Raw genomic sequence first — 23,847 nt, forward strand, 5'->3', positions numbered from 1 at the left:
AGCAGAATCTTAATGGTGGAGGAGAATGAATATGTACTTGTGGCTATCTACACAGGAAAGTTCCTTTAGAGACTTGAATTTTGGGTTAAGCATTTTTACAAATATTGCATTATACCATCTCTATCTCTTTAAAAATAGAGCTAATGTTTTTTTGTTTGTTTGTTTCAAGATGGTCAACTGAGCATATACTGCTACCATCCCTTCCTCCTAAATGTCCATGAATGACAGAAAGGTAGAACTCTCTCCATTTCTGTACCTACACTTATACCTGTACCTGCCTGATAAAAGTATAATGGGAAGGGAAACCAGCAGCAGGAAGAAAGTTTTGAAAAAAAAATCTTGGAAGATGGAAAATACATAGATACAGATTACTCAACTGAGAAGGGCAGAATGCAGGCCCAAGACAGAGGGAAGGAAGAACTGCCCTTCAGGGGGGTCTCCAAGAAACTCCGAACCCAACAGCAATACATGCAAGAAAAGCAGACACAGGTCCCAGGGTGATCCTTGGGAATTAGCCAAAGATGAGTACTTGGAAAGATCAGGTTTGTGGGTCCTTCCCTTCTCTGTCCTTCCCTCTCCTTATTCCAAGTAGAGTAAACAGGGCTCTTAAGGCTGGCAGTGCTGACACTCTCCCTCCAGCCCAAAACCCAAGGACTGCCTTGTAGAGAAAGGGGGAGGTCTGTCTTTGGGAGACATAAGGAGATATTGGAAGAAGGCATTAGGCTTGGGAGATAAGGAAAGCAGAGATGAAAAAGACAGATGATTTCAGACCTCCACTTTACTCAGCTGAGAGTCAAAAGGATAGACAGCTCCATCCAAGAGTGAAACCCACTTAACTTCACTACTAGAAGAAAAGTCCTTATTATTTTGGCATTTATAAAATGTTTCTGGCTTCCTGGCTGCCCATGCCCACACACTGTATGGGGAAGCCTGCTAACCAAACATCCTACACTCCCACAGAGATCAGGGGAGCTTTTTCATTTAAGGCAGGGGCCTTTTGAGGAAACAATTTGTTCTCAGTAATCAACTCAGTGCTCACTTAAGAACTAAGTAGTAAAAGTCAACACACATTTGAGAAACATCACCATCAAGGAAGAGAGAAGAAGAATAAACTAAGCGAGGAACACTGAAGAAAATGGAGGTAATTTGGAAAACAAAAGAAAAGATTTAAAAATTCAAATGGAACCCTCAGAGAGATTTTAGGGGAAATTGCATTCCTATCATAAAACAAGATGCTCAAATAAAGAATTAGTGAGAGATAAGAAATAATCCCTGGAAATTAATCATATTATAGTCAAGATTACAAAAATGAAATAGATGGACTAAACAACAGAATGGATAAGACTAAAGACGAAGCTGGTCTTATGGATGACAAAGCTGAGGAACTCCTTCATATTGTAGAGCAATGGTTTCATTCTCCGGGTGGTGGGGGTACAGGAAGACTTCTCAAGGGATATTAATGGGACAGAAGTTTTAAAAGAAGAAAATTCCAGGTCAAATGGGACTATATCAAGCTGAAAACTTTCTGTACATCAAAGGAAGCCATCAACAAAATGAAAAGGCAACCTAAGGAATAGAAGAACATATTTGCAAATCATATATCTGATAAGGGGTTAATATCTAAAATATATAAAGACATCATACAACTCAATAGAAAAACAAACAAACAAACCAATTTCAAAATGGGCAAAGACACTTTTCTGAAGAAGACACATAAATAAATTGTCAACAGGTACCCCAAAAGATACCCAACATCACTAATCATCAGAGAAATACAAATCAAGACCACAGTGAGACGTCACCTTACACCTGTTAGAATGTCCATTATCAAGAAGACAAGAAATGACAGGTGCGGTGAGGATGTGAAGAAAGGGAATCCCTGTGCACTGTTGGTGGGAATGTAAATTGGTGCAGCCACTATGGAAAACATTATGAAGGTTCTTCAGAAAATTAAAAACACAAGTGCCATATTATTCAGCAATTTTACTTCTGGGTATTTATCCAAAGAAAATGAAAATCACTAACTCAAAAATATATCTGCACCCCCATGTTCATTGAAGCATTATTTACCATAACCAAGACATGGAAACAACCTAAGTTTCCAACAATGGATGAATGGATAAAGAAAATGTGCTGTGATATATATATCACATTTGTGACAATATGTAATGGATGGACCTTGAGGGCATTATGCTAGGTGAAATAAGTCAGACAAATACTGCATGATATCACTACTATGTGGAATCTAAAGAAAACATGAACTCAAAGACATAGAAAACATATTGGTGGTGATGGATGTTAACTAAACTTACTGTAATCATTTTGGAATATATACATATAACAAACCATTATGTTGTACATGTAAAACTAATATAATATGTCAATTACATCTCAATTTTAAAAATTCCAGATCTTTATCTTCAATATGGGTTCTTTGCTAAAATTCATCTCCCTATAGCATGCCTGCAGTCAATGCCCATAGCTTTAATTCAAAAAAAGTCATGTACCAAAATGTTCATTGCAGCTCTATTTACAATAGTCAGGACATGGAAGCAACCTAAATGTCCATCAACAGATGAATGGATAAAGAGATGTGGCACATATATACAATGGAATATTACTCAGCCATAAAAAGAAATGAAATCGAGTTATTTGTGGTGAGGTGGATGGACCTAGAGTCTGTCATACAGAGTGAAGTAAGTCAGAAAGAGAAAAACAAATACCATATGCTAACACATATATATGGAATCTAAGGAAAAAAAAAAGTCATGAAGAACCTAGGGGTAAGACGGGAATAAAGACACAGACCTACTAGAGCACGGACTTGAGGATATGGGGAGGGAGAGGGGTAGGCTGTGACGAGGTGAGAGAGAGGCATGGACATATATACACTACCAAACGTAAAGTGGATAGCTAGTGGGAAGCAGCCACGTAGCACAGGGAGATCAGCTAGGTGGTTTGTGACCACCTAGAGGGGTGGGATAGGGAGGGTGGGAGGGAGGGAGACACAGGAGGGAAGAGATATGGGAACATATGTATAACTGATTCACTTTGTTATAAAGCAGAAACTAACACACCACTGTAAAGCAATTATACTTCAATAAAGATGTTAAAAAACAAAAAGACCACTGGAACTCATCCATGGTAAAAAAAAAATTGGGTTTATTGCTTATTGCAATAAGGGAGACCACAGATGATGGGAAACCATGAGATGTCTCAGTAAAAGAACATTAAAAGAACTTCTTATAGGAAAGTTTGAGGAAGGTTCAATGAAGCAGGGTATTGCTCTATGTATTAGTTTTGAAGGGTGATTGTAACAGATGACTGTAAACTGGGTGGCTTAAAACAACAGAAATTTTTTCTTGCATAGTTCTGGAGTCTATAAGTCTAAAATCAAGGTGTTGGCCAAGCCATACTCACTCTGAAAGTCCTAGGGGAGTATTCTTCCTCGTCTCTTCATAGCTTTTCATGTTTGCAGCCAATGATGAGTGTTCCTTGGCTCACCTTCTGTGTATATTCACATGGCCTTCTCCTCTCTGTGTGTCTATAACCGAATTTTCCTCTTCTTACAAATCCACTAATTATTAGATTAGGGCTCATCCAGGTCCAGTAAGACCTCAGCTTAGCTTGGTTATATCTGCAGAGACCCTACTTCCAAATCAGGTCAGATTTACAGGTTGTCAGTCATTAAGACTTGAACATGTCTTTTTAGGGGACACCACGTCACTCTAAATTTTTGTTGGCAGAAAGCTGAGGTGATTCTCTGATGGGTATCATAATAACATCTATCTAGGAGTCTATAGGGCAGTGTGGCTCAAGGTGTCAGTAAAGATGTAGCAGTTACTCCAGTTAGTGGAGAGAGGAGGATATTCGGTCATTTTTGTGGTTTGGACAGAGTTCTTGTTTGTGTCTGTTCTCAGATTTGATTATGGTGTGGTTTTTGTCTCACGGCATCATGGGCACAAAGTGACCAAGTCTGATGTTGGTGGTCTGTGAAGCTGTTTGAGTTCAACTGGAGAAGCACAGAGTCTGTTTGAATCAGGCCAGCTCTCAGTTGATAGTGGTCAGGGACTAATTTCTCCCCCTCCTCTTTTTGAAAGACATTAATTGTGTAGCGATTGATTGACCATTAAAAAAGAATTTTTGCAGTTATTTCTGCCATTTTAATTTTGATGCTTTATACTTTAAAAGAACTTTTTGTATCAGAGTATTTCAAACATACACAAGAGGTAAAAGAAGGTGCTCAGTTTAACAATCATCAACATTTTGTTCTTTTTAAAATACTTCCAACACTTTATGCTGTTGTTGGAGTATTTTAAAACAAGCCCCAGACATCATTAGTATTTCATCACAGATTCTGTAATGTGTAAGAACCTAAAAACAGAACAAAACAAAAAAAACCAAACCAATACCATTAACACATTCAAACAAAAATCAAGTAATTGGTTTTACCAAAACCCAAGTAATTCCTTGATGTCATCTAACAACAGTTCATGTTCAATTTTCCACAATGATCCTAAAATGATCCTTTTACAGTAGGATAAGGATGCAAACAAGGTCCAAACACTGCTTAATGTGTCTTTTTTTTATCATCTTTATTGGTGTATAATTGCTTTACAATGTTGTGTTAGTTTCTGCTGTATAACAAAGTGAATCAGCCATACATATACATATATCTACATATCTCCTCCCTCTTGTGTCTCCCTCACACCCTCCTTATCCCACCCTTCTAGGTGGTCGCAAAGCACTGAGCTGTTCTCCCTGTGCTATGCCGCTGCTTCCCACTAGCTATCTATTTTACGGTTAATGTGTCTTTTAATCTCTTTAAATTTATAACAGTTCTCTGCATCCTCCCCCTTTTATGCAATTTATTTTTTAAAGGTCTATAGGTTATTTTCCCTTTGGAATTTCTTGCATTCCATATTTGGCTGATTGAATTCTTGTGGTTAACATGTTTATCTACCTTATATACTTCTTGAAAACTGTATTTAAATCTAGACACTTAATTAAATTCATTAGTTTGAGGTTTAAAAATTTCTGAACAGGAATAATTCAGATTGTGTACCAAAGAAGAAGATACATGTTTCCTGGTTGTCTCAAATTCAGTGATTTTTTTATTTTAAGAGGTTTTTTTTTTTTTTTTTTAATGTGGTACGCAGGCCTCTCACTGTTGTGGTCTCTCCCGTTGCGGAGCACAGGCTCTGGATGCGCAGGCTCAGCGGCCATGGCTCACGGGCCTAGCCGCTCCGCGGCATGTGGGATCTTCCCGGACTGGGGCACGAACCCATTTCCCCTGCATCGGCAGGCGGACTGTCAACCACTGCTCCACCAGGGAAGCCCCTTCAGTGATGTTTTGATTGACCAATGGATAATTAGCCTGATCCATCCATTACAAACCTTCCAATTAATCTTTTAATGTGGTTTTAGCAAAGTTGATCATTACCAGATCTATTAATTTTTTAGAGTTTGCAAAATAGTAATTTCTAATGTTATCCCTCTGCATGTATTAGCTGTGATTCTTCTATAAAGAATTATCCTCATCAACTTTTTTTATTAAGGTACTGTTGATTTACAATATTACATTACTTTTAGGTATACAGAATAGTGATTCAATATTTTTATAGATTATACTATTTATAGTTGTTTGGGAAAATAGTTATTTTTCTTAAAAAGTGTGTTTATGCTAACATGTAATGAATTAATTATTGTTATTTTAAAACAAATAAATATTTTTATTTTACTTTATTTAAAAGAAAGGCTATTTATTTAAATTTTATTTATTTATTTATTTTTGACTGCATTGGGTCTTCGCTGCTGTGTGCAGGGTTTCTCTAGTTGTGGCAAGCAGGGGCTCCTCTTTGTTGCAGTGCGTGGGCTTCTCATTGTGGTGGCTTCTCTTGTTGCAGAGCACAGGGTCCAGGCGCACGGGCTTCAGCAGTTGTGGAGTGCGGGCTCAGCAGTAGTGGCTTGCGGGCTCTAGAGTGCAGGCTCAGTAGTTGTGGCGCACAGGCTTAGCTGCTCCACGGCATGTGGGATCTTCCTAGACCAGGGCTCGAACCTGTGTCCCCTGCACTGGCAGGCGGATTCTTAACCACTGCGCCACCAGGGAAGTCCCCCCCCAAAATATTTTAAATGCAATTTTAATTTCTAACATGGTGTATATCAATAGATGTAATCCATACATATAAACAAAAACTTTCTGGAAGTCTCAATAATTTTTTTTAAGATTTTTTTTTGATGTGGGCCATTTTTTAAAGTCTTTATTGAATTTGTTACAATATTGCTTCTGTTTTATGTTTTGGTTTTTTGACCATGAGGCATGTGGGATCTTAGCTCCCCGACCAGGGATCAAACCTGCACCCCCTGCATTGGAAGGTGAAGTCTTAAGCACTGGACTGCCAGGGAAGTCCCAGGTCTCAAAAATTTTTTTTTTTTTTTGCGGTACGCGGGCCTCTCACTGTTGTGGCCTCTCCCGTTGTGGAGCACAGGCTCCGGACGCACAGGCTCAGTGGCCATAGCTCATGGGCCTAGCCGCTCTGCGGCACGTGGGATCTTCCCGGACCGGGGCACGAACCCGTGTCCCCTGCATCGGCAGGCAGACTCTCAACCACTGCGCCACCAGGGAAGCCCTCAATAATTTTCAAGAGTGAAAAATTCTGAGAACTACTCAATGAAAAATCTTACCGTGGATTCTCACCTCCTACATGTTTCATTTTCAATATGTAACTCTGAATACGTAACACCACACGTTTCAATACGTAACTCGTCTCTTCCTGTAAGCTTATTCCTTGTTCCTAGATTTCCCTGCTATTCTGTCTTGTATCTCATCTCCCCGCTTTCTACCTACTGACATGAACAGGTCTTTAATCTTACCACCATTTGACCAATCCTCCCCTGGCCTTGATTCCTACCTGGCCCACTCGGATTGCCTTGTGTTGACTCTCCTCTCTTGCTCTATTTATTCTACTTTAATCATTCCTTGCCCCACTAGTTTTCCCTAGCTTGCCATCACCCCTTTCTCTCCTTCTTTTGTTATGTCATGTTGCAAATAGAGAAAGCCACATAAAACACTTAATGTTAGTGTTCAGATGCCAGGACCGTACCTTGTAGTCCAAACCATCGGAGCAGTTAAAGACCACACACTGGATGGCGAGAGCTTTTGCAAGGTCTTTGGTAGTCTCAGTTTTCCCCGTGCCAGCAGGACCAGCTGGTGCACCTCCCAGGTCGAGCTGCAAAGCCCCCATGAGGCAAAGGTAGCAGCGATCCTGAAGAAATTGATAAATTGTCATTATTGAAGGGAACTGACTCTGGCCACAAATTCATAAGTCCTTTCCTTTCTATAGCAGGAGGGTCATTATTTTTTTTATGAAAGGTTCTATAGCAATTGAAATATACTAAAAAATCCAGGCACGTGATCAAAAAGCGGAAATCTCTGCTTTACAAAGATGTATTCATGGCAAGTCCTTTCAAGGGTTAATGGTAGGAGGAAACTTTTCAGAACTATTTTGGTGGGGAAAAAGCAGTAATGAACCTAAATGATCAGTAACTTACCGTGAGAGGAGTAATAACTAATCTTGGGCATGCACCCAAATACTCATAGCCATAAGTATACTGAGAGAGCGCCATCCTTGCCACACAATTGTCCAGGTCTATATCCCAATAATAGCGCAGTTGTCTCTGCCAGTCAAAGGACTCAACTACCTCTACCTACATAAGCGATGACAATGATACACATATTAGATGCATTAATTTCAGAAAGAAATATATGATTTTATTTAAGTGAAAGAGTTACCTTGGCTTGAACAAGTTCAGTGACTATGTCTCTTGCATGTACATCAATAGTAATTAAGGCAGTTATGATGTTTCTGTGTAATTTAGGAAGAGTGCCTCGGACTATTGCAGCCAGGGCATTTAATCTCTAAAAATTAAAAAAAAAAAGTGATATATAATTTTCAAAAATCAGCTTACATGTATATCTTTTTACTATTAAATTTGGAATAGGCATTTTTTGAAACTATCTATAAAATTAGATACCTATAAAATTAGATAGTTTTGACAAATGTCTATTCCAAATTTAGTAAGAATCTGTAATTCTGTGACCCAGGACAACAGTTTAACTTATTTAATTCCTATAAGGCTTCTGTGAAGTACAATACCATCTTTACCCCAGTTTCACATTAGAGGAAACTGAGGGTCAGAGGGTAAGGAAATTGACATAAAGTAGCAAAAAATTACACTTGAGTAGACATTTGCCTCAAGGAAAGCCCATGCTCTTAACCACCACGTGATGATGTCTCTAGAGAACACGGTTCTCCCTAAAAATCAAATGTGACTAAGGTAGTACTCTTCATTTTCAGGGATAGTTTTTTTTTTTTTTTTTTTGGTGGGGGAGGGGGGAATAGTCAGAAATCCTGAGCATTTAAACCAAGCCAACGATTGATTAAACGAAAGCATTTTTTGATAGACTGAGTTCCTGATTTTCACATAAATGGTTAAATCTTTTTCAGAGAAGGGCAGTGCCTCTGAAAGCCTTGAACTGCTGTGCTGATTTTTCACTCAGGCTGGCCCTGATCAGGGGCCACCTCTACAAAGAGGTCAATGGGACTTTCCTTAGCGAGTCTTTTCTCTGGGGCTTTTTGAGTTGAAATTCTATCGAGGACCTTCATGAGAGAGGTTTTTTCCTATTTCAAGAAAGTTGTTTCCTCCTTTTTTGTTTTAAGGGTGAGTCTTTAAAAATGCAACATTGCTTGGAAGTAGAATTGAATTTGGAGTTAAAGATGTGGCCTGGCTGTAAAGTTGCATTTCCCACAATAGCTCAAAAATTTGTGTAGAATGGTATTTAATTCATTCAGTTATTTATTGCTTTACTGATAGTTGCCTGAGGCTTCTATAAAACAGTAGAAAAGCACATGTTGGGCCTAAGAATAGAAATGGCACAAATCCTGTGGTTTTCTGGGATTGAATCCACTTCTAGGAGAGATATCAGGACCCAGGATAACATTTCTTCTTAAAGGTGGCAAACCATTATAATCCTGACATTTTCCTCTTGAGTTACGCTTTCCTGCTCTTTTTAATATTCATATACATACTACACAAACATCAGGGTAGTGTCGCTGAGAAAACTTGAACAGAAATAGTTTTAGTGAGAAGCCCAAAGTTTTGGATGTCATGTCAGGGGCTTACAATTTCTGAAGTAGTGAATTTGCATTAACCACGCCAATAAAAGCCACTAGGACCATCTGGCACAGCGCTATGCTCGATGTCACCCTGCCGTAATCTCACCTCAAAGTTTACTTTTTCAAAAGCTTCCAGGGCCTCTAAATGATCACCGTCTTCTCGTTCCAAACACTCCGTCAAATCGCGGCACCACATGATTTGAGAAATGGTCAGGATCACCTGCATGGAAACACCTTTCTTCAGTGTGTGATGCATCTCACCCAAACAGGATCCAGAGGCGGAGATTTAAGGAGTGTAAGTTACTTGAGAAGGGTGGCCGGCGATCACCCATACTGTCCTCGGTTTCCCCAGATAGTCAGCGATGGCAGCTTTGCACAGGCGACGCAGAGATGTGAACATGGCTTCTTCCACTTTGCCCAGCCACTCCTCCACGTTGCCTCGGGCCTTGAGGCCTTTCCCCAGGCTCACCTGGAAGATAATCAGGCTGTGGTAACACGTAGGCTGTACACTCTGTGTGCTTCGTAACGGAACCCTGAGCTAGGTAAACATGGAAGCCTGAACGTGAACACTGGTACTTCTACTGATACCCACTCTACACCTCTCTTTACACCGCCCCCCTCCCCCGCCCCCACTTGGTGCTTTATTTCACTGCTTCCCTTTGGAGCCAACTCCCGGAAAGAGGAGTTTATGTGCACTAAATGAATTCCTCCACTTTTTTCCCTTACTTCCTGCCATCTGATTTTTGGCTCCAACCACTCCTCTAAATCTGTTCAGGTCATTAAGGTGACCAGTGCTTTCCCAATCAACCAGTCCAATCGACGCTTTAAAGCCCTTTTCATATTTATTTCTTGGACTACCAATGACCTGACTGCCCTGGTTGTCTGGGCTTCTGCATCTGTTCTTCTTCTACACTCCCTTTAAATGTCATGTTTTCCCTGGATCCTAGCCTAGGCCTTCCCCTTTCTCTTTTGCACTAGTGATGAACAAATTCTTTTGCAAGAGGATCAATTTAGGACAAGTAAAAAAATTTTCTTTATTGAGGTATAGTTGATTTACAATATTATATTAGTTTCACATGTACAACATAATGATTCAGTATTTTTATAGATTATACTCCATTTAAAGTTGTTACAAAATAATGGCTGTATTTCCCTGTGCTGTACAATATATCCTTGCTGCTTATTTATTTTATACATAGTAGTTTGTAACTCTTAATCCCCTACCCCTATCTTGCCCCTCCCCCCTCCCCTCTCCCCACTGGTAACCACTAGTTTGTTCTTTATACCTGTGAATCTGTTTCTGGTTTGTTATATTCACTAGTTTGTATTACTTTTTAGATTCCATATATAAGTGAAAACATGCAGTATTTGTCTTTCTCTGTCTGATTTATTTCACTTAGCATAAAACCCTCCAGGTCCACCTATGTTGTGGCAAATGGCAAAATTTTATTCTTTTTTACGGCAGAGTAATATTCCATTGTATACATATACCATGTCCTCTTTATCCATCCATCTGTTGGTGGACACTTAGGTTGCTCCCATGTCCTGGCTATTGTGAATAATGCTGCTATGAGCATTGGGTGTATGTGTAGGACAAGAAAAATGTCTATGGGCTCCTTCCAATCCCATAGATACACTACTGTGCTCTACCTGGACTGAAAGCCTTGGCATTTCCCTGCACAATTTCTCTGTATGGAATGCTGTCCCTCCCATGTCTCCTCTCCACCTTCCTTGGCTGCCTGTGTGTATGTATGTGTGATTCTCCTCTGTCTGGTCACCTGATTCCCCACAGTCTACTAATGCATTCACTTGCTTGGTGTTTACAGGCACTGTGCCGGGCCCTGGAGAGGCTGCTGCCAAACAATGACAACTAATACTTCATAGCACCTGCTCAGTACTGTTCTAAGTAATTTACATACACACTTGAAAATCCCCAGCAACTCATTAATCAGGCAGTATTACTAATCCTTGTTTTACAGATGAGGTTCAAGATTGGGAGTGGAATCCATGTGTCCGGGCAGTAGAACTAGCTTTTAACCACCCGGCTCTTGTTCCCCTTATGGAGAGTTAAGAACTGGCTCCAGTACTTTCTACCCTGTTCCCAAGAACAGAGCACAGCCTCTGTTACTGCATTTTCTGTGGGGCCTTTCAATTGTTCGACTATGTCTCTGCTAGACTTTGAGTTCTTCGAGGGCAAGAATTTTATTGTTGATTATCTTTGAAATTGCTGAGCCAGCAGAAGACCAGATCACAGCAGCACTTGATGAATGCTTAGCATGATGATGAATAAACCTCTACCCTCCACCCTAGAAGAGTAACAAAGTTGACGCATAAAGAATCATAAACAAAAAGCCCTTACCCTTTCTCCCTCTGGTGACAGCATCGCTAAAATATCATTAGTGTAAATCTTTTCTGGCTCTGCCTCCATGCCAGGAATTCTTCCCTCCGTTGGAGGCACGAGAGCGAATTCGAGCTTTGAAATGGAGTCGAAGCATTTCCTCAAGTGTGGCTGCACAGCTTGGGGATTTCGTGTCTGGGCCAAAATCTCCAGAAGCTCATCATTTGACAAGAAGTAAAATCTAGATGAAAGAATATACTTAAAATGTAACTTGAAACTGAAGCAAAGCCTTGTATGGACATGAAAGATAAATCCCTTAGGCACATATCGTCCCCATCCACTGACTTACTGGACCTCTATCCCATGGGTCCTGGGTCTGGGAGGCCATGTGTTTCTAAATATGATTTTTATAAAGATTAGGGTGGATGCATCTCAAACATCTGGAATGAGCGCCTGGTACATAAAAGGCAGATATTTTTCATAAAAATTGTAAAGATGCCAGCACTTGCTAAGATACTGATTTGGTTGTATGTCTGTTACCTGGCTTTGAGCTCCTAGAATGAAGATATATTACTTGTTTTCCCTAGAATCTGGCCTTGTACCTCACATATACCTGGTATTCAGTACATAATTTGTTGAATAGATGAATGGGTGGCTGCAGGAACCTTATTTGGTTCTGTGACTACACACATGGGGGCCATGCTGGTGTGATCCCGCCTGGGATTTTCTTAAGATACTGCCCAACAGGGCCATTTGGAGACATGAAGATACCCTAGGGAAAAAAAAACTGGAGAAGGAGCACACCTGGATGCCCAGGGATGAGAGAGAAGGATGAGGGTCTGCCTGGAGAAGACACTTCACTCCTGTGGAGGAAGCTGCCTATGAGAGATCCCTCGGGATTGGAGGGATCCCATTAGCACGTGGAAGGCCCCACGTGAGAGAGGGGCCCAGTTGGGTACCAGCCAAGTCAGGCTTCTCTTGCCGTCTTGCCTCTCCTCCCTTTCCTGCCCCCAAACTGGAGACCTCAGGAACCTAATAGGAAGTGGGGAGGGTTGATGCCACACATCCTCATCATCACTTAAGCCTTCAGCCTTGCAACAGGCTTAGGCCAGAGAAGGGGGATGTTTTCACTTTGAGAGAAGTTCAGAGTTTTGATTATTATAGATCATTTAATGGGTTAAGGTAATGAGAACTTTTTGTATTATTATCAGAGAACGACCAGAAAATTCATGCGGCCTGCTCAAGATTTTGGCCAGGGACAGGAAGAAACTAGCCCCTAGTAGGGAACACAGAGGCTGTCATTAGAAACAAAGATGTTTTGGGTTGCACCCTATTAGTCTTGCTTCTTTAAAATACCACATAGGGTAATAATTTGTACCCCTGCCTCTTTTCGACTAATGAAACAGATAACTGTCAAGATTGGACTATGAGCCCTGTGGGAGAAGGAACAGTGTTATATTCACCTTGTGTCCCCAGAACCTAACTTGGTCCATGGCTCATAGTAAGCCTTCATTAAGGCTTGGAGCATGAAATCAGTGGTGTGCAGAGCCTCCTGACATAATAAACACTGTAGACCTAGTTGATGTAATTCTAAACAAAAGGAAAAATAAAAGCTGATGCTTTTTGGTGTTCAGTATTATCACAGGTAAATTTGTGTCCAGATTTCTTTAAAGATTATAACAGTGTACAGATTTTCTCTGGTCTTGGGAGACTCAAGTTAGGAACCACTGATTTAAGAGTGAAATAAAAGGCACATTCCAAACCTCAAACTCTTCTGTCTTTTCCCATGTTGCCTGAATCTGTTAAACTCAATCAAATCTTCCAGCTCTTGGATATCTTGTGCACACACATACCCTGTCCTGGTACCCAGCATCAACCCCTCTTACCCAAGTAACCCACATAAGCACCTAATCCTGGCTGACTCAGTGCTTGTCCTAGGAGAGACCTTAACAGCCATCTCCTTTACATCTAACAGGAAAAATCCATGAAAGATGGGCCATTTTTTGATAATGTCTGTGTTACGGTACAATGTGCCCCAAAGACTGAAGTCTGGAGCACTTGCTACCATCAGGTAGTCATAGTGTAGTCATATATAATTATATTGAAATGGTGTATTTACATGACTGTCCACCTGTTAACCATGAGATCCATTAGAGTGGGGATCTGGCCTTTTCTTCTTTGTATTTTTATCACTGAGCAAAACATTTGGTATGTTTCTAGAACGAATGGATGAGTAAAAAATTTCATTTGGAATTTGTGAAATGACCTCTTAGATGACTTCTACAGTAACCCTCTTAGGACACCAATTAACCTAAAGAAACCAGCTCAGGCAACAAAGGTCTCTAACTTTTTACATACCCATCTGTGGACACACACACACATGCAGGTACACACATACACTCCCAGCAGTGAAACAATGCTGTGATCAAGAATCTTTCCAGTACCTTGGGTACTTATCCACTTAAACCAAATATTGTATATTTATCCTTGACACTTACACGCTCCAATCAAGATATTAGCTGGATTGCTATTATGAAATATCTTTCTTGTTTCCCTCTTTGGTTCCCTGATGTTTTGATTTTATATATATCCTAACAAATTAATGGATACTCTTAACTACTAAAAAATATTGTTGGTAGCTTTATAAACTTACCTTGGAAAGATAACTCTTTTTGATTCTAAATATGCCTCTAGACACTTCTGAATTTGGTCAAGTAATGCATTATTATTTTGAAAAGTTTCCAGAAGTCCTGTTCATTGAAAAGAAAGGTACTGGTAAAGTTGTGTTAAAATAAATAGAGAATATAATTTTAAGTGGAAGTAAAATATGATATTAACATTTTTAAAGTTTTGGTTTTATTTGATGAAAGAATGGTTTAATAAGCTAAAATTGGGGGGGTTGGCTAAGAATGTTAACTATAACTTTTAATAATAACATTAATTTTGATATTTGCCACAGATGAACAGGTAATTAACTTGAAACCTTTTTATCTGTCATCCCCCAGTTTTGGGGGCCAGGGGTGCGCAAACCAAAGCCAAACAGTTGCCATTCTCTAAATACTACATATTCTCTGTCACCTTCTTACTCATGTCTTCTGTTTTTTTTGCCATATTTAGATGCAAAAAAATTGTGGCAATAGCATCCTATGTCTTTATCACTAAACTGTAGCACCTTTAGGAGCAAGATTCATGTCTCACTTGATGTTTTGGTGCATATCACAGTGCCTGGCTTCCCCACCTGTCTGAGAATCAAATCCGGTCTTTTCCACGGTCTCCGAGTCTCTACGTGATCAGTGACCTAATCCAATCCCCAACCCGCCACCCAAGCACACTCACCTCTCTGGCCTCACTCCTAAGCCCTCTCCTGTGCGTTGCACTCCACCCCACTCTGGCTTCCTTGGTGACGGTCATGTACGCTAAGCATGCTCTTACCGCAGGGTCTTTGTTCTTCTCTCTGCCTTTAACAATCCTCCCTTAGATCCACGAACATGTTTCATTTCCTCATTCCTGCAGATCTCTACTCAAAAGCCACTTTATCAAAAAAATCCTTTCATCTCACACACACACACACACACACACACACACACACACACACACTGCAGCCCCCAACTACTCTCTAGCGCCTTTACCCTGCTTAATTTTTCTTCACTGCTTTATCATCACCTGAAATGATATATACAGGTCCACACTCCTTTATCTGAAATCCCTAGGACCAAATGTATTTTGGATTTTTAAAAACATTTCAAAAGTTACATTATATAACAAAAGTCCAGTTGGCACTGAGGCAGCACTCTGTAATAAAACACATTAATATTTTTGCAGCAAAAGGTTTGGATATGCACATTAAGTGGATGTGCTAGGCAAGATAAAGGCCTCTCAGATATACCCATGTCCTAATCCCGAGAACCTGAGAATATGTTAGTTTTTATGGAAAAAGGCACCTGGCAGATGTGGTTAAGCTACAGATCATAGGATGGGGAGATTATCTTGGATCATGCAGTGGGCCCAGTGTAATCCCAGGGGTCTTTTGTTTTTTTTTTGTCCGTGCTGCGCAGCTTGTGGGATCTTAGTTCCCCAGTGAGGGATCGAACCCGTGCCCCCTGCAGTGGAAGAGAGGAGTCCTAATCACTGGACTGCCAGGGAATTCCCCGCAGGGGTCTTTATAAGTGGCAGAGAAGGAGATGTGATGGCAGAAGCAGAGGCTGGAGTGCTGCAGTTGTGACTGGAAGGGGACCAGGAACCAAGGATTGTGGGCAGCCTCCTGAAGCCCCAAAGTTTTAAGGTTTTCGATTTTATCATCCCATAGAGTTTTTCCTGCCTGTTTATGTTTTATGTAAGAGTCTTTGGGCAAAGAGTATAGTCCAGCAGGCTGCCTCTGCTGGACAAGGAAGCTCTCTGTCCGTATCACCAGGATAGGCAGCGTGCTGCCATTTGCAGAACAACAACCAATCCCGCTAAGGCTGTGATACAAACCGTAAAGTTCAATCACCACGCATGTGTAATCACCTGGAAGGACTTTGAGTCCACATCCCTAGAAACAGAACTTACTAAAACTCATTTCAACTGTACAGCACAGGGAACTCTACTCAATACTCTGTAATGACCTGTATGGGAAAAGAATCTAAAAAAGAGTGAATATATGTATATGTATAACTGATTCACTTTGCTGTACAGCAGAAACTAACACAACATTGCAAATCAACTATATTCCAATAAAAATTAATTTAAAAAATAAATAAAACACATTTCAACCCTGAGATTAGAATTACCATTAGTGGCAATATTCGTAAGTGGTCTTAATGAATTACTTAAAATACGGTGTGGAAATTTTTATGGTTATAGGTCTGTGAGAACTTTAACAGAATAGGTCAACTGAATGTAAATGTATTTTTTGTAGCCTAAATTGTGAGATGGAAGCATCACTGATACTCTGTGGCAGGATCCCCTAATTCTAAAAACAGCAAAAAAAGTACATCCTTGTGTGCCAAAACTATGAACTGAGCTGAAAGATGATGATGATGATGACGATAATAATAATACAAATAGTAATAAAATAACAACAACAGTGTTCAATTCACATTGTTTAGCATGAGTGTCAAATGTACTACAAATGTTCCTGGTCATCAACGCTGACTGGAATCAAGGGTTGAATGTACCACATTTTATTAGAATCTTACAGGTGATGGACATTTTAGATAACTGTAATTCCTTTGTGGCTTCTTTTTTACCTGGTTGAGTAGCTGCTCGGAGAGCATTAGGCAGCCGGTTCACCTTCCTCATGATTTCTTTCCATGACTTATCCACTTGAAGGAACATCTTGGCCTCTGCAGGTAACTGCCTCTGAATATCTGGAGCGCTAAAAATACTCTCTAGGTAGAGCCAGTTTCTCTGGCAGTTCAGCCACTCTTCCTAGGAGAAAAATAGGGACATTACCAGATTTTTAACCTCAGGTTGAAAAAATACAGTTACGTTAAAAATAATTACATGGGGATTCACTGTATCTTTTTCCTTTTGGCAGCTTCTCACAGGTCCTTTGAAATGAAACCTCATTAAGAGGTCCAACTCTCACCTCAGCCTAATTTCAACCCATTTTTTGTACTGAGTAGAGTTATAACGAATCTACTACTGTGTGGTAACCAGAATGGACCCAGAGAAAGAGGATTAAAATGCCCAGAGGAGACACTCTAGGTGGAGGCACGATGCTTACTTAAAGGAATCTGAAGGGTTGGGAAGTGGTAAGTTTAGTGATTTACTTACTATTTCCAAATATAAAAATGGTTAGCAAAAAAGATGTGGTTTTTTTTGCCTCAATTATGTCTATCATTCTTCCCTCTCCCTCTTTTTAAGAAGAAATATGATTCATTTTCTTCAATCAAAAAAGTAAAACCTGCTTGTGACAGAACATGTGGCAAAGACAGAACACTGGGAGGAAGAAGAAAATCACGCATCACTTTCCTCCTAGAGACAATCACTGTTAATCAGAGAAAGCAGAAGTGCAGGGTCAGATCTAAAGTCTATAGACCTCACCGTTCCTCTGAGCCTCCTGCCATCACATGTGTGGGCCTGAGATCCGTGAAAGGGTTTCTCGTGTCTCACTCTAGATTTGGGGGCTATGCTTAAGCCCTTATGTCCCAACCACTCCTTGGTTTATTTCAGGTCTCACACTTTCTATACACTTAATTCTCTGGAGGATCCCTACTATTCAGCACTGCTTCTTTTAAGGACCTTCTATGGAAACATGCCCTTTACTTTGATCTAAATTTAGTCTCTCCTTTCATGGGGCTCAGCCATCAGTACAGAAGGCTGGACAGGCGTCAGATTAAAAAGAGTCCATTGAAGAGGATGGATTCACCATAGAGATCTCTATGAAATGAGGATGGAACAAATTGCCTTTTCTTACTTAGTGCCTTTATTATTTCACAGATACCTTTTCATATTAGAACATATAAAAACCACAACATAATTAAATCAAGGGAAAAAAATGAAGTCTAAGAAAGAGATTGGATGGGAACAAAGTGAGACCAGAGTAAGTGGGTTCTTTATTATGGGATAATCTGAGGTTGAATAAAATAAAGAGAAGGTGTGTATGACAGGAAGGGTGCCAAGGAGACTTCAAGCAGCAGTATTTGTTTAGTAAATATGAGCTTGCTGTGGCTAGACTCTTAAGGTGGCCCCCAAGACCTGGGCTTCCTGACCTTGGGTGATCCTCTCCCCTCGAGTGTGGGTGCCACCGTGACTTGCTTCTAGCTATGGAGAATATACAAAGATAATAGGACGTACACAGTTATGTGTACAGTACACAAGGCTGTAACCTCTGTCTTGCCAGGAGACTTTCTCTTCCCTGCTCGACTGATGGAGTAAGCGATTTTGTTGAGGAAGTCCACATGCAAAAAAACTGTGGGCAACATGGAGGAGCTGAGGATGGCCTCTGGTTGACAGCCTGTGAGAAAATGAAGCCCCCGGTCCCGGAATTGCAAGAAAATGATTTCTGCCAACGTCCTTCCTCAGTTGAACCTCTGATGAGAGCCCGGTCCTGGCCCACATCTTGACTGAACCCTCGTGAGACCCTGAGTATAAGACCCAGTTAAGTTATGAACTCCTGACCCACAGAAACTGTGGGATTATAAATGTAGATTGTTTTATACCACTAAGTTTGTGGTATTTTCTTTCACAGCAATAATAACTAATACAAGGGTAATGGTATAGTCTTGCAAAGAAGAGTTCAATATATTTGCATTTTCCTTACATTTTGAGTATAATAAAATGTCAATAATTAAATCTTATATCTAAACTGTACAATATTTAAGTGACTGAACAAATGATTTCTAAATCCAATTCTCTGAGTCCATGAATTGAAATGATCCTTACTCACCAGTGTTTGATTAAACAAAGCAAGTTGTTTCTGCCAGTCATCCACTCGAGTTTTCAGTGGGCCAGCGTAACGTGATGAGGCAATGGTCGCAATGTTGATGGTGCTGTCATCAAGAAGGACCTTTAAGGAAAGGCGAAGAAAATACATGCGACACCATGTGTTTTTGCTCTCAAAGATAATTACAGATATTTAATTCCAGCAGCCCATTTATTTTTATTTTAACATTTTTAGTTTTATATTGGAATATAGTTGATTTACAATGTTGTGTTAGTTTCAGGTGTACAGCAAAGTGATTCAGTTACACACATACATGTATTCACTCTTTTTCAGATTCTGTTCCTGTATAGGTTATTGCAGAATTTTGAGTAGAGTTCCCTGTACTATATATACAGTAGGTTCTTGTTGATTATCTATTTTATATATAGTAGTGTGTATATGTTAATCCCAAACCATTTAAAAGCCAACTTTTTGAATAAACAGCTTAATTTCACTTACTGTTTCCCACCCATCCACTTCCCCTCCTTCTCTCCTTCACTAGGGCTTATAATGCACTATCATGTTCTCTTAAATGTCACCAAGGAACTTCTGATTGTCAAATCCTGGCTGTTTCTGTAATTATTAATGGCACACATTTCTGTTTAGCTCAGCACTCTTCTCCAGTCTCCCCCCTACAAGGTATATGGTACCTTCTTTATATCATTTGGTCATCCAGGTCTTTATTTCTCAAAGTGCTCAAAACTTGAAAAAGTAAGTGCCTTCCCTACCCAATGAAACATCACTTTCCCTCAATTATCTTGAGGAAGAGGAAAAGTGAACTCATTCATGTCAAGCTCTGGATGATTATAGACAGTTTTCCCTCTACCTCCCCCCTCCCCTACTCCTTCCTCTTATACCACAGCACCCCTCGCAGAACATGTACATTTAAAAAACTGTGTCTGTTAATCTAAAGAATTTTAATTGCTCTATTTAAATTATAAACTTCTTGAGAGCAGAAGCCCCATCACCTGGCATCACCTGGCCTCATACTGACTGATTTCTATCTTGGGTCTGCTCTCCCCTCTACCGCACAGCGTGACGTCTGGTCTTGCTCTTCCAGACTACACCTGGCAAAGCCATTTCATCTCTAATTCTGGGCTGGGTACACCATAACAGGCCAGGGCTTTGCTTTTCTAAAAAAAAATTTATTGAAGTATAGTTGATTTATAATATTGTGTTAATTTCTGCTGTAGAGCAAAGTGATTCAGTTATACATATGTGTACAATTTTTCATATTCTTTTCCATTATGGTTTATTACAGGATATTGAACATAGGTCTCTGTGTGGACTTTGCTTTTTAAATTGAGTCATAATTCCCAGATTCTTTTGCTAAACAAATGTGCCCTTTGGATTTTAAGTCACTAAGAATATTCCAAACACATGGGTTAGATTTATCTTCTTTTGTTGTTAATAGAGCATGACCATCTACTCCTAATCTCAAAAAATTCAAGTGAATTTAGCTTCTTAGTGTGATATAAACCTGAAATGCTCATTCACGCTTCTTTGCCTCATTTAAATGGTTTGAAATGCCTTCCATTCCCATCTATGCCTATCAGACCCCCAGATTTTTAAGGTCCAGCATGTCTTCGCTGGTCTAGGAAGGATTCTCTGAACACTTCAGCCACAACTGATCTCTTTGCTCTTCTAAATTCCTCAACAGTTATCAACTACAAGATTATAACTCATATATATATATATATATATATATATATATATAAAACATATCTATTGCTTTGCTAAATATTTCATGTACAAGTATTCATGTCAATTATTCATATTCATGTATTGCCTTCCCAATTAGATTTTTCCTTGTTTAACAACTCTCATATTTCAGTCCTTCATAATAACCTCCCATAGAATATTTAGGACTAGGTCTCACAAGAACCTTCAACATAAGTTTCAATAACCCAGTTACCCACCTGTATGTCATCTGTGCCACCCAGGATAAACACATCTTTGGAGTCACGGTGAGGGAGGACGACAAATTCAGTTGTTTTCCAAGAATCCTCCACCTTAGAAATAGTTCAAGTCTTAGGATAGCTCAATTCATTTGTGTGTAGGTACTTGATAAATGCATGTGGAATGAAACAAGTGAAAACTCCATAATTATCCTAATCTCCTTCTGCCTTTAAAATTCTTAAAATCTTCTAGGTTAGATGACAATGATTTGCTTAATTTTATTGAACAGCATTAAAACATATGAATAATTTGTGATACTTTCATGTGTATTCCCTCCCACTTCATGCTTTAATTAAAAGAAAAAAATTCTTTTTACATAGATGCTTGGAAGATGTGTGTTTTTGGAGTAAGGAGGTTAAATATCCTAAGTAGAGAAATCTTCTCAATGTGCTTTTGAAGCATTTCGTATAGTGAATCTTCTCTAGTGTGTAAGTTTGAAAGGTAATGTATTTTGGCATAAGAGATCTTCCTTGGTATGTGGTTCTTTATATAAAGCATGCAAATTTGTTGCCATCAAGTTCCTGTTGGATTATAAGCTAAGCAGAAAGAAGATATTTATAGAGGTGATAACAATAATAATGATATAAATGTAAGGAAACAGCACAAGGATAACTGATAATGAGAGGGTGAAAGCTGCAATGTTGAAAAACCCATTCAGATAAAACAAAAGTTGATCTCACTGAATATGAAAACCTTTACATTCCCTGATCTTCAGAATATACATTTTTCAGGTTTACCTTTTTAAGAAGTGTTTCTAAGGCAGCTTCTCCAGAAGCCTGTCCAGAAATGTCCTGGATTTCTTGGCCAAAGTCAAAAACATGCAACTCAGAGAGCTTCTCCAAGGTTAATGGAATGTCAAGGTCTACTAGGGTGGCATCAACTGTTTGTTCAATAGCTGCCCAATGTCTAGGCTTCAGAGTTGGGTTCCTCAGGTCAATGATAACTGGAAGCTGGAAAACAAACACTCTCAGAGACACCATCCTTTTTATCTGAAAAACAGCCCAAGGCTTCTGGTTTCAATTTGGGCACATAAAGAGCTAGAAAGAACACCACTGACACTCTTACAACAAAGAAAAGTCTGCACAAACTGCAAGTTAATGACTTGTATTGAACCCATCAGAAAAGTGAGGCTTCAGGGAAACCAACGAAGTCAAAATTTGAAGAGACACTGGTACCCACAGTTGTCTCCACAGCAAGAAACAGGACCCGAGAATTTGCTTACCTAGGAGAGATGCCTTGGGTTGCCGTTTAAACTAGTTAGAAGATGTTGCTGAATTTTAAAAATAAGTTGCTAAGACTGAATGTAGGGTAGCATGAGAGTGTGAAGTCCCTGGGGGCTACAAATATTACTAAATATTACAAATATTACTAAAGCTGGAGGAGGGACAGGAACAACTGTGAAGCTCAGAATTTTGTGAAAAAGGAGCACAGTGCTTTGTTAGGATAGAAACTTAATCAGAACACAAGGGAATATTCCTCCTCACTTCTTCCACCAGGCTAACAAGTACTGAGTAAAAATAACAGTGGAATAGAGAGTGGAAAGCTGCAAGATACAGATTTTCTCTGGGCATAAAACGAAAGAATGACCCAAGGTCAGGGAAAACAGAAATTGAAAAAATGACCGTTGGCAAACAAGTCCAAACTAAACACAAGGTATCACTAGAACAATTTGAATACTGTGGTATACTGAGGGCAACCACAGCAACACCAAACTTCAAATCTAGCCAAATTTCTAACCAGATTTAATATAACATGCCACACAGAAGGCCAAGTAGAAGGAAAGGCATGATCATTTCCAGGCATAAAAATTATTTACTTCAGTATCTACTGTTCTGCATAAGATGTCTGGATTTCAACAACAATTTAAGAAGTATGTGAAAGGGCAAGGCAAACATACATCCCAAAAGATACAAAATTAATCAGAATCACACTCAAATCTGACACATATGTTGGAATTAACAGATAGAACTTAAGCTAATTGTGATTAATATGTTAATGGATCTAATGGAAAAGGTAGACAACATGCAAGATCAGAAGGGAAATGTCAATAAAATGATGGAAACTATAATTAAAAATCAAATGGAAATGTTAGAAATGAGGAAGACTGTAAGAGATACAAAGAATGTCTTTGATGAGATGAACACAGACAAGGAATCCATGAATTTGAAGGTAAGTGAGTAGGAATTACCCAAACTCATACACAAAGAGAAAAAACAGTGAAATACTTCCCTGCCCCCATCCAAACCTAGAACAGAATATCCTTGAGCTTTGTACAATATCAGATGGTCTGACATACATGTAATAGAAATCCCAGAAAGATAAGAGAGATAGAAAACACAGCAGAAGAGATATCAAAGAAATAATGGCTCAATTTTTTTCAAAGTTAAAGGCAGACACAAAACCAGAGATCCAAGAAACTCTGAGAATATCAAGCAGGATAAATATAAATGGTAAACAACAATAATAACATACACCCAGGCATATCACACTTCATACTGCCAAAAACCAAGAAAAAGAGAAAAATTTGAAGGTAGCCAGACAAAAAATACATATTATCTACAGAAGAACAAGGATAAGAACTACAGCAGACTTTATGTCAGAAATCATGCAAGTAAAAAGATAACAAAAGGATATTTTTACATTGTTGAAAGAAAAAACAAAATCTGCCGACTCATAATTATATACCAGTGAAAATATCATTCAAAATAAAGGATAAAGACTTTCTCAAAACAAAAATTTGGGGAGTTCATTGCTAGTATACCTACTCAGTAAGAAATATTAAAGGAAGTTCTTCAGGCAGAATGAATATGCTATGAGTCAGAAACTTTGATCCATACAAAGAAATGAAGAACATTGGAAATGGAACAGATGTAAAATAAATTTCATATTCTATTTTTATTCTCCTAAAAGGTAACTATAAAAAACAAAAATAGTAGCAACATGTAGTGTTTATACTACATATAAAA

General features: G+C 39.3%; 1 protein-coding gene across 1 annotated transcript in view; it reads right to left on the minus strand.

Annotated features, from left to right (window-relative positions):
* The window catches only part of DNAH6 (dynein axonemal heavy chain 6), a 288,563-nt gene that overhangs the window by 155,774 nt on the left and 108,942 nt on the right, over positions 1 to 23,847 (minus strand). The window contains exons 19-29 of the mRNA XM_079940119.1: positions 21,619 to 21,831; positions 20,842 to 20,934; positions 18,887 to 19,006; positions 16,743 to 16,923; positions 14,168 to 14,264; positions 11,536 to 11,755; positions 9,481 to 9,645; positions 9,283 to 9,396; positions 7,793 to 7,918; positions 7,552 to 7,707; positions 7,104 to 7,265 (exon numbers count right to left, since the gene is read on the minus strand). Coding sequence (XP_079796245.1) covers positions 7,104 to 7,265; positions 7,552 to 7,707; positions 7,793 to 7,918; positions 9,283 to 9,396; positions 9,481 to 9,645; positions 11,536 to 11,755; positions 14,168 to 14,264; positions 16,743 to 16,923; positions 18,887 to 19,006; positions 20,842 to 20,934; positions 21,619 to 21,831 — 1,647 coding nt within the window. The remainder of the gene's footprint in view (positions 1 to 7,103; positions 7,266 to 7,551; positions 7,708 to 7,792; positions 7,919 to 9,282; positions 9,397 to 9,480; positions 9,646 to 11,535; positions 11,756 to 14,167; positions 14,265 to 16,742; positions 16,924 to 18,886; positions 19,007 to 20,841; positions 20,935 to 21,618; positions 21,832 to 23,847) is intronic.

The sequence above is a fragment of the Stenella coeruleoalba genome, assembly GCF_951394435.1.
Source record: "Stenella coeruleoalba genome assembly, chromosome: 13".
NCBI classification, from domain to species: domain Eukaryota; kingdom Metazoa; phylum Chordata; class Mammalia; order Artiodactyla; family Delphinidae; genus Stenella; species Stenella coeruleoalba.